Below are 13859 nucleotides of genomic sequence, written 5' to 3' on the forward strand. Positions count from 1 at the left end.
TGCCAGATGCAATGCTTTATCTCGTTATGCATGCTCCACCTATAACAGTTCATGTGATCGCACTCACAGTGGAGCGTGTCATTGCAGGAAGCCCAGAACTGTGATCCCAAGCCACATTCAGTTCAGAATAAACTACTTCTTACTCTCTTGAGGGAAATTTTGGGTTGGGGCCCAAGGACAAGTCATTTTCACAAAAGGAGCCATCTGGATCAGTGCCAGGCACCAGCACAGGCGCTTGCTCGATTGTCCGTGTTGCCTGACCGGGCAAATGTCACTGAGCCTTCCTGCCCAGTGGTTTATTCTGAGCTGGTAACGAAATATCCTTTAATTTGTGGAAGCATTTCTCAGAACCATTGTTTGCTAGCAGTCTGTCCTTTTCCCTCCGTTCCCCCTGCATTCAACTCTGCAGCTCTTGCTGTCTCCTCTCCTGCCTAAGGGAACCTTGCCTCTTTTAGTTTAAAAATGCAAAGGATTGGAGAGACAGCTCAGCAGTTAGGCACACTGGCTCTTCTTCCAAAAGACTCGGGTTCAATTCCTACCACCCATATCATGGCTAGCAATTGTAACTTCCATTCAAGGAAATCCAGCAGCCTCCATGGGCACCAGGAATGCAGGGCAGAATGCTTATACACATGAAGATTTTTTAAAAAAGAAAATGAATAAGAGAAATACCAAGTGTCTGATTATGAAGTTGCTGGAAAGAAGAGGTGCTTGCTCCTGCCAGCCCAGTGAAATGGGCATGTTTTGGGACTCCTCAGGACACACCATAGCCTCAGCCAGGATAACAAATACCACCCCACAGTCTCAGGCCCCTTCTTGTCTGCATAAATATGTAAAATAATTTGAGTGGGAGGAACCGACCTTGAGGCAAGCCCAAAAGAGCTCCCTACCCCACCTCAGAACAGCCGGTAAATCCACACATCCACCAGTCTGCAGAAAGGCTCCAATTTCCCAAAAAAGGAAAGTCATGTCTTTCCTTTCAAGCCTCGCACCAGTGTCCCTCCTTCTCTCTCCGCCCCCAGGCCTGTAGAGGAATTATCCTACCACCAGGTCAGTGTTATGCACCTATCTTCTGTGACCTCTGCCCCTCCATCCTCAACCCAGAGCCCGAGTTCTCATGCCACTCATCTGTGAAGAACCGGAGGTGCACACTAGGGGATACCAGTTAGTCACGGAAGCAAGCCATCCCATTGGTTGCTCCAACACAGACTGGGCTACAGACAACTTTGTTAAGTTGGATCCTACTCTGTACTACAGCTGTCCGATGCACAGGCAATATCTCCATGCCAACAGCTGACTGACGGCCCCCGGCCACAGCCCTGGAGGAAGTAGAGAGGCATTTAGAGCTGGTTAGAGCTCCCACCCACAGCCATGTCCTTGCAGCGTCAGATCCTCACCGCTGCTGAGAGCGATGGGAAACGAAGGCATCTTCCCAATGAATCGGGGTTTTCTGAGCCCAAGAAACTGAGGTGAATTTCATTTTTTTTTTTTTTTTTTTTTTTTTGCATTTGTGCACCACTGATTTCCTACCGTTTTTAATATGGGTGAAAACGCTAGCGGCAGAGAAAGAGCGGGGTTATCTGTTTCCAAGAGCAGCCTGCGCTACTGGCATTTCTAAGGGCTGACACAGAACAAATTTAATGTAGCCGTGATTGAAAATAAACCAGAACGGGACACCCATAAAGTTAGTTAAGCAGTGGCCTCTGGCATCAACCATTTCTCAGTCAAGGGGAGGAAGGGTCAGAGTAAGATGAAGAGCACAGTGAGGGCTAGGAGCAGCCGGCAGACCCTCGGGAGCTCAACAGCAGCCGTTCTCCATCCTTTCCTAACACTGCCCTCTACTGAGACACCCAGTCCTCTCCTTTCCAGGCAACAAGGTCAGCAGGAGCTTAAAAGCAGCTCGCTTTCAGCAATTTCTCGTGTGGCTTCATTTCTCCTTTGATTTACTGTTCTATCTGATAGTATGAGGTTTCCCCTACCGCCACCCCCCTTTTCAGAAATTAATTACTGTAATTATCTAACTTTTAATAGCTGCTGATTTGGCATCTGCAGAAAATATCCGAGAAAATGCATCACTGTGTTCATTTGCATATCTGAGAAACGGTGAAGATGAATCGGGACTTTCCCTCAATTACATATTGACCTGAATAGAAGAAGAGGATCATGCCAAATGGATTTCTTGTTTGCATATTTAATTTGCGTGGTTGATACCACGGAGCGAGCAAACATCTGAATGCCAGGTTCAGCTACATCCGTGAGGATAAGCAGCAGTGAGACAGTCCTCTGTACGTCAGCTCTGTCCCCTCACTGTCTGTCACTGGAGTGGGTTTCTGCAGAACATAGCCATCAGGTTGGTTGTCAAGACACCCAGACCACTAGCATAGCCATTCTCGTAGTACTGTATGAAACAGCCGAAGGAGCCAGCCTCGTGGGGAGGTGAATGCCCGGGAAAGATGCACCATGCCAGCACATATCCCTGCACTTCACAGGAGCTGCAAAGATCAGAGCCTACTCACTGAGCCTGCGCTGGGGCCAGGTCTTGCAGATCTTCTCCTCACCAACTATAAGATCTTAGGAAGTCACGTAACTCTCCTGAACCTCAAGCACTTGCACAATGGGGCAAGGAAGGGCTGCTTATGGGCTTTTAAGAACTGCTGGAGAATATGGCTGACATTGCACTCTTGGCAGAGAGGGTCTGTCTGATGTATGTGTTTCCAGTATGCTTAAGACAGGCATATGGAGGCATTAAGGTAAAAAAGGAAAGCTCTCAGAGTTTAGGTAACTCATTGACTACAAGGCATTTGATTTAAGGGCAGAATGCCTCAGGAAGTTGGTCTTTAAATCTGGTCCCCTTTAAAGTCCCCTTTCCTGTGCACACTTGAGAGCACCCACATTGATAAAGGGGTGTTTAGTTCCCTATGTGCCAAGGCTAAGCTGAGCTTGTGACTTTCTCACTTGGAATGATGAAACACTGTGGAGACAATGTTGACTTGTCCCAGACCTGAATTTCCAGAAAGCCTAGAAGCCTCTGTTTCCGTGCCTTTAGGGACCCTAAGCTGTTGTGTGCCTTCCTGGAAATCCACACAGAAACACTGGCAGAGGCCTGATGCAGATGACCCTGTAGAAAAGACCTAGACCAAATTGACAGCTTGAGACAAGGGCACAGATAGATGACCAAGCTGAGCTGGCTCTTCAGTGGCTCCTGGTCACAGGTGCTGGCCCCCTGAAGTGTTGAGTCCATTCATAAAGGAGCCTTTTGTGGGGTTCCACCTGAGCCAGTACCGCGGGGAGTATGTTCCCATCCCTGCTGACACACAGTGTCGTGAGAAATACTGTCATGTGCTGCTTAAAAACAGGGATACACCCTCTTAGGTCACTTCATCACATGAACACAGGAGAAGTCTGTCCCTGGTGGAGTATCACCCCATGACCCAGGACTGTGAGGGCATAGTTATCCCTAACCCCGTAGCCCATGTATTTCGTCCATTCCACGCCGTTACAATGCACCTCCCCCTTCCCCAGCTTTATGCTCACTGTGTCGCTGCTCTTCAGGAGAACAGCATGCAGAATGAGAAGCGAAGGCACCAGGGAACAAATGCGCATAGAACATAGTAGGACTATTTTCACTCCTACGCCAGACACCACCATTTCTTAGTTAAGACCAGTCTCATCTCTATCAGCAAGAGTCTCCCACTCCACTTCACTTTTCTCAAGTTTCAGAGACCTGAAAATTTGTGCCATGTCACAGTTACATTCAGATGGCGTGAAAACCAACTGGCTGCCATTTCTTCCCAAAACAGATGCCCTCCGTGGATGAAGCAAGGCTGATCCTATTACCTTTAACTAGGTTCTTTCACCTGTTGTTTTGAGAAGGCCACCTAATCCAGGAGTGACTGCTTTGAATGCCCCTTGAAGGCTGGTCACAAATCTATCCAGAGTCCTAGAAACACTGACGCCACCCTTCAAGAGGGTCTACCTAGTGGTGACTCAGTAATTACTGTATAATAAAATGAAGAAAGTCTCACACCAGATGGCACTCTATAGACAAGCCGGGCAGCAAAGACGAAATCCATGTGTTCATCAAGAGATACCTGTGGGTGGTCGTCAAGGTACAGGCGAGGCAGCAGTCTCACCATGATGCATATGATCCCAGGATGCATGATCGTGACGTCACCCTCATCCATCCTGCATTGAGAAGGAAAACAGGACATGTGACACTTCACGTTAACCTCTGGCATCAAGCCAGTGTGTATGACCAGATATGAGAATATGCTAGACATATGCACATACAGCATACACCATGCACACACACACATGCACACACACACACATACACACAAGGAGATTTGATTTATATCATTAAGAAGACACTGTCTGAGCAGGACAGATTAGGACAAGGTCACAAAATGACCAACAGCAAAGGAAGACAAGCGAGGGACTTGCTCATGGGCTCTGCCCTGAAGAGCACCCACTGAAACCTTTCCATTGTCCGGTGCATGCCAAAGTGTCATTGAAAAAAAAACACCCCCTTTATGAACACAAACTATAGACATGACTTAAGCCCAGTCACAAGTGTCTGGGATTGCTACTTTGGCAAACATAAGGAATCAAAATTAGTCTCAAAGGCCTGGCCAGGGCCAAGGAGAACAAAGGCTGGGTGAGGCCTAAACCAGGAAGGAGAGGGCAGTCCCTGGCTGAAAGGATTTCCTTCTGAACTTTAGAACAGTCACAGATGGTGACTCTTGGAACTGCCCATCCTGTCACATTACAATCCTTTCTACAGACTTCCATGTCCAACACTGTCCATGGAAATCAGAAAGGCTTGTGTGAGGAGGCGGAAAGGATCCCAGCGCCACCTTCCTTGTCCTGCTCCACCCATGTCCTCTGCATTGTCCGCTGGCTACTGAGAAGTCCATAATCCCTCCCAGACAACATCATCTGGCAAATTCCAGCAAGGTTTGTTCGACATCACAAGCGCATCTGCATGCGGGGAGTGTGCCCACATGCTTTACAAACGCTTGTGCTCTGTGATGTGTCGTGATGTGTGGTGTGTGTGTTTTGTGGTATGTGACGTGTGTAGCACAAGTGTCCTGTGTATATGTACTCCTATCTTTTATATAGGATGTTTGTTCATAGAAATGATGCTTTATGGACTTTGGAAATTACAGCTATGCTTCGGGATTATGTAATATGTAACTTCTATTTTGATGTTTTAAAGATCTTTGCTAATGAATTCCTAATTTATCTGTTGGGGGCACCTGCCTTGGCACGCATGCGGAGGTCAGAGAGAAACTTGAGGGAATCAGTCTCTCCTTCCACCATGTGAGTCCCAGGACTCAAACTCAAGTCTTACGACTTGGTGGAAAGCGCCATTACCCACACAATCATCTCTCTGGAAGCTTCTATTCTGTAAAAAAAAAGCTTTCTTAAATTATAGAAGCTACACATATGGAATAAAGTCTTGCTGTGAAGAGAGGCAAGCAAGGCCCTTGGTGTGCACATGCTCAAGAAGCAACAACTGTGATGGTTCTGACACCGCTAGCTTCCGTAACCCTCTCCTCAGCAGGATCTCCCACCCAGTCTAGAAGAGGAGCATGCAAACGGTGGTCCCAGGGAACACACCTGCCACTAAGGCACAGAGCCAGCCTGACTCCAGCTCCCACAGCCTCTTCCTCTAATCGCTGGAGAGTGGACTGTCACTGCAGAGGAGAGAATGGAGAGGCCTCCTGCCCCAGAGTCAGTGTCAGGGTGGGGCAAAGATGGAGAGACGGCCTGTGATTCCCAACCTGCCCATGGCCCTGTCCTCACCCTGGCTTTCTGGAGAGCTGGTGTTTCACTTCCTGTTCTTAAACACCAAGAAAGGTCAAAGCTAACCAAATGAAAATGTTCTATCCAAAATGTAACTTGTTCGCTTGTTTATTTATTATGTGTACAACATTCTGCCTGCTTGGATGCCTGCATTCCAGAAGAGGGCGTCAGATCTCACCATACATGGCTGTGAGCCACCATGTGGTTGCTGGGAATTAAACTCAGGATCTCTGGAAGAGCAGCTAGTGCTCTTAATCTCTGAGCCGTCTCTCCAGCACCAAAACATAACTCTTAACACATCTTAAAATTACTCACTAAACCAAGATGACACCAGACATCGGTGTCATTATAATGAAGCAGGGCTGTGTGTCCTGTAGAATGAGCCTGAACTTTAAACATCAGCTTTTCAGGCCACACTGAGAGACCGATTGGGCAGTTCATCGCCTCTATTGTGCAATGTCAGGGAAGGGCAGGAAGAAAACATACTCAAAGCATGTGTATGCTTGCACACATGTACACACACACACACACACACACACACACTGGAAGTCAACTGGGTCACACTCTGACCCTCACATGTGGCCTTGGACTGTTCCTCATTCTCAGGTTTGGCTTCCTCATTGATAAATTTCTAGCCTGTGGAGGAAGTTAAATAAAGATAAACACTGAAGCTCAGTGTTGGGGACAGCCATCAGTGAACTTCTCACTTGTTCCATGTTTTCTGATGCTAACAAACATGCCTTGCCCACCAAGAGCTGGTAGAATAAACTGAACAAGCTTCCTGACCAAGATAAAAACTTAACCCTGCACGGCATCAGGTCACCTGAGCTGTCCCTCAGAGCACTTCCGTGAAATGCAGAGATCTAGATCTTTTGAGAACAAATGCTCCCCAAGAGAAAGACCGCAAGAGAGCAGAGCATGGTGTCTGGCAAGGCCTGGCTGATATAGGAAAGCTACCAACTCCAACAAACATTTCTACAGCGTCCGAAAGTCAAGGTATCCAGGAAGACATGGCTTTCGTGGAGACCTTAGAAGGCATGATTAACAATCACAACCCACACAGGAAGCCTTCAACAACAGCCACAGACATAGAATCAGATTCTCAAAAGACACAAAAGACAAAATTATTGTGATTCATGTGGTTGAAGAAATAGAAGAGACAGAAATGTGAGCCAAGGAAAAGGGTCATAAGACCATAAAGTTGATTTATAAAAGACCAAATCGTGTGTGTGTGTGTGTGTGTGTGTGTGTGAACTGCAGCCTTTAAATTTTGAAACAAAACCTAAAAAGCTAATAGTGCACATCAGATTAGCCACAATTAATAGGAAACGTGGTGAGTTGGAAGAGAGACCAAAATAAACTACAGAAAGACTATCTAGAGATTAGGAGATGGAAAGAGAGAGTGGCTGAGATGCAGAGGATAAGAGGGGAGAGTGAGGCACATGTTTATCTGTCTTAACATCTATTATAAGTATGCACTAATATATATTAATTATATGTTTTTTGAGACAGAGTTTCTCTGTGTATCCCTGGCTGTCCTGGAACTTGTTTTGTAGGCCAGGCTGGCCATAAACTCAAACTCAAAGGTCCACCTGCCTCTGCCTCTTGAATGCTAATATTAAAGGTGTGCACCACCACCACCAGGCAGGCTGTAGTGTATGTTTTTAAAGGTTAGAAAAGGGTAATAAAGTTACATGGATAATTGATGAGGAAGCTCAATGGATGTCAAGAAGAATAATAAAGTCCTAAAATACTCCCCACCAGGATTCATGAGGTGAAACCACAAAGCAGAAATGATGCAGTTCTTTAAAGACCCCAAAGGAAGTTGAAAAAATAATTTCTATTTGCTGGCCAAGATTTTTCCAAAGAAAAGAAAATTAGTTAATAGCCACAATTGAAATCTATAGCTAAGGGGACTTTTTACATGCTCCAAGGGGGAAAAAAATGTTGGTCCAAAAGTGTATACCAAGAAAAACTATCATCCAACAATTAAGGAGAGAATTCATGTATTTTTTTCAAACCAATAAAACTTAAGAGAGTTTATTACAAATAGACCTAAAGAATGAAAAATTCCAATGGTGTTCTAAAGGGAAACAAAATACCACATTAGAAGATAAAAGTTCAGGAAAGAATGAGGTATGGGACATATATAGTCTAAATATGGAGTTTAAATTATATAGAGAGTCTAAATAAATATATGAAAGTCTAAACTTTTTTTTTTTTTTTTTTGGATTTTTGAGACAGGGTTTCTCCGTAGCTTTTGGTTCCTGTCCTGGAACTAGCTCTTCTAGACCAGGCTGGCCTCGAACTCACAGAGATCCGCCTGCCTCTGCCTCTCTAGTGCTGGGATTAAAGGCGTGTGCCGCCACCACCACCCGGTTAAATAAACTTTGGATAAAACAATAGATAACAGATTTGCAAGGCTGACTGAACTAAAGTGGAACTAAACTACAAATCAACACTAACATACAAGTCTGCATAGTAGCGCTAAGATCTTTGGGTTCTTTTTGTATAATAAAAAAGAAGAAAAGATTTAACTTTAAACATTTTTTAGAATGCCTATTAAATTACTTTGGGCAATCACTAAAATACTAAGCATAGAGGGTATATACTGAATACTAATTGATGGAAAACGTTAAATTAAAAATCTAGCTACTTGGATACAAAGAAAAATAAGTCAAATATAAAATAAGAAAATATCAAGTTTCCCCTTCATCATTTTATACTGGATATGCACCTGCAGAAGAATGAAATTAGATCCACAGCACTCACCCTGCTAATCAATTCAAAATTAAATGTCTTCATCTACAACATGAGACTGCTAAAGGGGACACACTACAGGTCCCGGCGAGACTTTCTGAGCAGAAGCCTAGTAGCACAGGAAGTGGGTGCAAGAACTGGCAAGTGAGATGGTACAGGATTAGAGAATTTCTCTGTGGCAAAGGACACTCTCGTCCAAGTAAAATGATGACAGCCTCCAGAAGAGGCAAAAAGTCTTTACCAGCTGTCTTTCAGAGGCTGTAACTGCAATACACAGAGAACTGCAAAAATTAAACAATGAAGAAACAAAACTCCCAATCAATAAAATGAGTAAATGAATATACAGTTCTCAAAAGCAGAAACACAAAATGCCAATAAGTATCTTTTTTAAATGTTCAACATGCTTAACTTTTAGAGAAATGCAAATTAAAACTTTTATAGGATTCCATCTCACCCCATTTAGAATAGCTAACACACACACACACCAACTCAAAAAAAAAAAAAAAAAACCTGTAACACATGCTGGCAACTACTTGATTGTGGAAACGTAAACTTGTACAACCACGGTGGAAATCAATTCGAAGGCTTCCCAAAACACAACAAATAGAACTAACCTAAAACCAAGCTATAACATTCTTCTACATATTCCCAAAGGATCTTGTCCTACCATAGAGGTACAGTCACATCCATGTTTACTGATGTTTTTTTTTTTTTTATAACAGCAAGGAAACTAAATAAGTCTAGATTTCTGTCACCAGATGAATGGAGAATGACAATGTGGTTCATGTACACGATGGAATTTTATTCAGTCATAAAGAAAAGTGAAAATGTCAGGAAAATTAATGGCTGGAAAATATTTTGCTAAGTGAGGTAAGCAAGGCTCAAAAGACAAATGCTTCTGAGGTGTGTGTGTGTGTGTGTATTAGTAAATATGAGAAGAGACAAGGAAAATAGAAGAGTCTCTGAGATGGGCAGGGGATTTCAGGGAAGGAAGTATGGAAAGTTGGGGAGCACATGAGATGTAAAAGTGGAAGGGGAAGGTTGGGAATGGGAAGGTATAGAGAGATGGGCCAGGGAGATGGGGGTGGGGAGAATCAGTCAAAAGTAAGTTATATAAGAAATTGCCATAAGGAAACACATTACTTTGCATGCAAATTAAAAATAAGCTAAAACATTAATAGATATATATTTCCCATTTTAGTGGTTTTTAATGTATTTTTCTTGACAAGTATCATGCCAAGCTGACGTAACAATTTGATGGAATGGGAAAACAACTACAAATTTGATCCAAAAACTGAATATTGTTCGAACAATTAGAGGATGGGCATTTTTTTCCCAAACCCATTTGGAGTATTTATGAAAATTCACCACATGTATGGCCATGGAGGTAGCAGTGGACAAAAAAGGATAAGCAGGGCTGGTGTGCAGCACTGCAAACTCAAAGACAAGCAGCACAGATCACAAGGAAAGCAGGACACAGAGCTGTGCAATGATGGAGAATCAACTGTACTGAACATGGAACAGATGACAGAGAAATGCACGTGTTTAAAGAAGACCGAGATTAATCTCCTAATCATCTGAGGCAAGGACAGGAGTCCAGAATGAGCCCCAAAGGAGAAAATGATGACAAATCAAAAGAAACTGGAATACTCAAGTAAGAGAAACAGAAAATGTCAAAAGCTGTTCAAATGGCAAATTAAAGACGAACCTCTGACTGAAGTGCTGAGGGAGGAAGAGCCAAGGAAATCACTATGCAGGATGTTCAGGATAAGATGGGGGGAAACTCAGCATCAATCACTATGTGGGACATTCAGGATGAGATGGGGACAACCCAACATCACAACACAAATGCTAAGAAGACAACAGGGCCTGCTGTCATACATCTGAATTCCCAGCTACCCACAAGGCTGAAGCAGGAGGATCCCTTGAGCCCAGAAGTTTGAGGAGAGAGCCTGGGCAACACAGTAATACATATACCACCTCCAATCCGGAAAGAAATTTTTTTTTAAAAAGCAGCCTTTTCCAATAAATTGAAATTTGGATGAATGAAATAGGGGTAATCTTGAGCAGTAACTTACCTTGGTAAGTTCAAAATAAAATTGTTATCCAGTAAGATTTATTCTTACAAGAAAACACAGGCCCACAGCAGATTGGCAGTAAACCCTAGCACAAAGCCCAGGTCTAGAAGTGTTTTGTTTTTGTTTTTGTTTTTGTTTTGTTTTCCCCACCAACTCTGCCAGAGAACAGATGAAAGTACAACTCATGCCTGGAGTTTACATTTAACAGTAAGAACATCTAGAAAGGAATAAGAAAATCAAATGCTCTCATGAACACACATACAAAATCCCTCCGAAAATTAGCAAATCAGGTGTGACAATCAGTAGACTGTGAATACCTTGATTTGTGGAGGGATATAATATTAGACACGATCAGTATACTGTGAATGCCTTGATTTGTGCAGGGATACAATATTAGACACGATCAGTATACTGTGAATACCCTGATTTGTGCAGGGATGCAATACTAGACATGATCAGTATACTGTGAATACCTTGATTTGTGCAGTAATGCAACAGTAGACACGATGGGGTATGTTAAGGATGGAATGGCCACAGACAGGATGCATGATTAGAAACACAAAGCCCATTAACAGACCAAATTATCCACAAAACAAAACTGTCTAATGACTGCCTCAGTTTGTGGAGACTTAACAGCTATCTCTCTCACCTCTGGAAAATGTGGACCTTCTCTGGACAAACTGTAGAGTCTCTCGGGAGATGTCCCTACAGTGTTAATGTCATCTGTCTCTGTTGCTTGTGTGGTGTAAAAGGGCATCAGCTACTGGTATTATGATTTTAGCATGCACAGAAAGACAAACTATGTTTTCTCTAATGTGTGGGTCCTAGGCTTCTTTAAAGACATGTAAAATACAGAAGGGGCAGAGGAGGAATAAAGAAAACTGGAAAGCGGGGACAGTAGACAGCGTACGTACAGTGCTGAAGGACCCTGGGATGAAGGGAAAAGTGCCTAATATTTGAGAGAAATGCTTTCTGAAGAACCTAATTCTTTGTTTGTCTGCTTGGTTTTCAAGACAGGTTTCTCTGTGCAGCCCTGGCTATCTTAGAAACTCACTCTGTATTGTAGACCAGGCTGGCCTTGAATTCACAGAGATCAGCCTGCCTCTGCCTCCCAAGTGCTGGGATTAAAGGTGTGCGCCATTATCACCCAGTGTGTAGAACCTAATCTTGTGTGCAGAGAATTTACATCACTAAAAATATTTTTGGATAATAAAAATAAATAAACTATGATTTTTTTTAACACACTGCAAAAGAATTTTTAAAGTAATATTTAAACTAGGTGGGAATGGGTCCTCACATTCCTTGCGTTAGTGGAACTATATTCTACAGTTAAATGTTTTTGCAGAAGTCTGAGTCATGAAGAGGTATGACTTGTGGAAAGAAGGATGTCTTTGCTAGGAAAAATAGAAGTGATCCAAAAGACAAAAAAGAAAGAAAGAAAGAGCCCTGTGGTTTGTGTCTTAACAAACTGAAAAAGCTCAACCAAGCCCTGGTAGCACTCTGATGACAAGGTCATAGAGGCCAAGGTCACCTGAACACTCAGGAATACTCCACCTAAACACCCACAATGCCCAGGAGCACAGAGGATCCAGAAGAAGAAGTCTGTCTCCCTGGAGGCCGGCTCTTGCCTTCAAGGTACCCAGAAGCCTTGCAGGCTCTTGTATAGATCAACAGACTCCTCCAGCCTTATGCTGACTTGAGTCAAATTTGCCATGAGCTCCCAGAATAGAGGGGCTTGGAGTCCTCTCAGGGACTTAAATTCTGGCAACTCTAGCACACCCAGTCTGTAACTTGACCTGCCTTCCCACTATACCCACAAGGATAGTTGTATAAGAAAGGAACGGGCCCCGGACACACTGGTGACACACAGCAGAAGCAGCCAGTTCAGTGCTAACCTCTCCTCCAGGTCTGGCCACTGCTTGAGTTTGCCTTGGCGGCCACTGGCATCTCCCTTTTGAGCATCCACAGAGGGCTCCTGCTCAGCCCTGGCCGGCTCCATCAGGTCCCTGCGGAGGTGGAGGGTGCCACTGGCCATGCTGTCTAGGAAGCTCAGAATCTTTAGGCAGCTCTGCAACCTGGGTGGGAACGGACAGCTGGAGGAAAAGGCACAGCTCAGCAAATCCACAAAGGGCCTGGCCTTCATGTCAGACGAGGAGAGCCGCTGGGCACCCTCCTCCTCTGGAGCTCCGAAACAGCCCAGCAGACAGAGGTCTTCAGCCAGTTTCTCAAAGAGCCCTTTGGTCCTGAAGAAGTGCTCGTTGACAGGGTCCAAGTGCAGTGCAGCAGACATCACACAAAGAGTGTGCAACACCAGCTCCAGGGTCTGGCTGAGGGACACAGAACCCCATGTTGGCACTACAGGCACTTGGAGGGACCCTTCCAGGTCAGAAAGCAGAGACAGCAGTCCATTGAACCCACTGGAGACTCGGAATGCAGCGTGGCCCTTGGGGGTCTCCAGGATCCGGAGCAGAGACTGAAAAAGCAAGCAAATAAAATGAGTGAAATCCAGAGGCAGATCAAGGTCACGTACAAGCACATCCATCCAGGTTCAGCCCTGTTAATCATGGACACCAGAAACTAGGTAAGCAAGACGGGCATTCCTCAAGCATTATGATGGCAGTCTTGTTCGTTTCAGCTGTTATTTTAGGTTGTCTGTATGTACCTTTCCTCAAAGGGTGCTCTTTAAAGGGAGGTCTATCTACCTGCTCGCATCTTTATGGAAATATTTTTCCCTAACAGCAGTTCTCAATCTGCAGATCACGACCCCTTGGGGAGTTACATATCCGATATTTACATCACAATTCATCACAGTAGCAAAATCACAGTTCTAAAGTAGCAATGAAATAATTTGGGGGTGGGGGATCACCACAACATGGAAAACTGTATTAAAGGGTCTCAGCATTAGGAAGTTGAAAACCACTGGTCTAGAATGAGTTTTGACCCCTGGCCCACAGCCCTCACCCCATCCTGAGAACAAAACTCTTACACACACACACATACACACACACAACTGCTGGGAAGTTGTCTCAGCTTGCCAGCAAACTGGGGCTACATTTGTTAAGGAACCACACCAGACTTGCTCACCCCAAGAGAATCCAGTCCTATTTAATTCTCTCTGTGAGGGATGCGACATCCCTCAGATGTGTAGAAGACCCAAAGTGACAATGTAAAGCTTCAGCTTCCTACCCTCTATCTCCCTCTCCCTGTGAGCAG

General features: G+C 44.3%; 1 protein-coding gene across 1 annotated transcript in view; it reads right to left on the reverse strand.

Annotated features, from left to right (window-relative positions):
* The window catches only part of Wdfy4 (WDFY family member 4), a 226542-nt gene that overhangs the window by 160359 nt on the left and 52324 nt on the right, over nucleotides 1-13859 (reverse strand). Inside the window, exons 12-13 of the mRNA XM_057770469.1 lie at nucleotides 12542-13119; nucleotides 4092-4185 (exon numbers count right to left, since the gene is read on the reverse strand). Coding sequence (XP_057626452.1) covers nucleotides 4092-4185; nucleotides 12542-13119 — 672 coding nt within the window. The remainder of the gene's footprint in view (nucleotides 1-4091; nucleotides 4186-12541; nucleotides 13120-13859) is intronic.

The sequence above is a fragment of the Chionomys nivalis genome, chromosome 5 (genome assembly GCF_950005125.1).
Source record: "Chionomys nivalis chromosome 5, mChiNiv1.1, whole genome shotgun sequence".
Taxonomy (NCBI): domain Eukaryota; kingdom Metazoa; phylum Chordata; class Mammalia; order Rodentia; family Cricetidae; genus Chionomys; species Chionomys nivalis.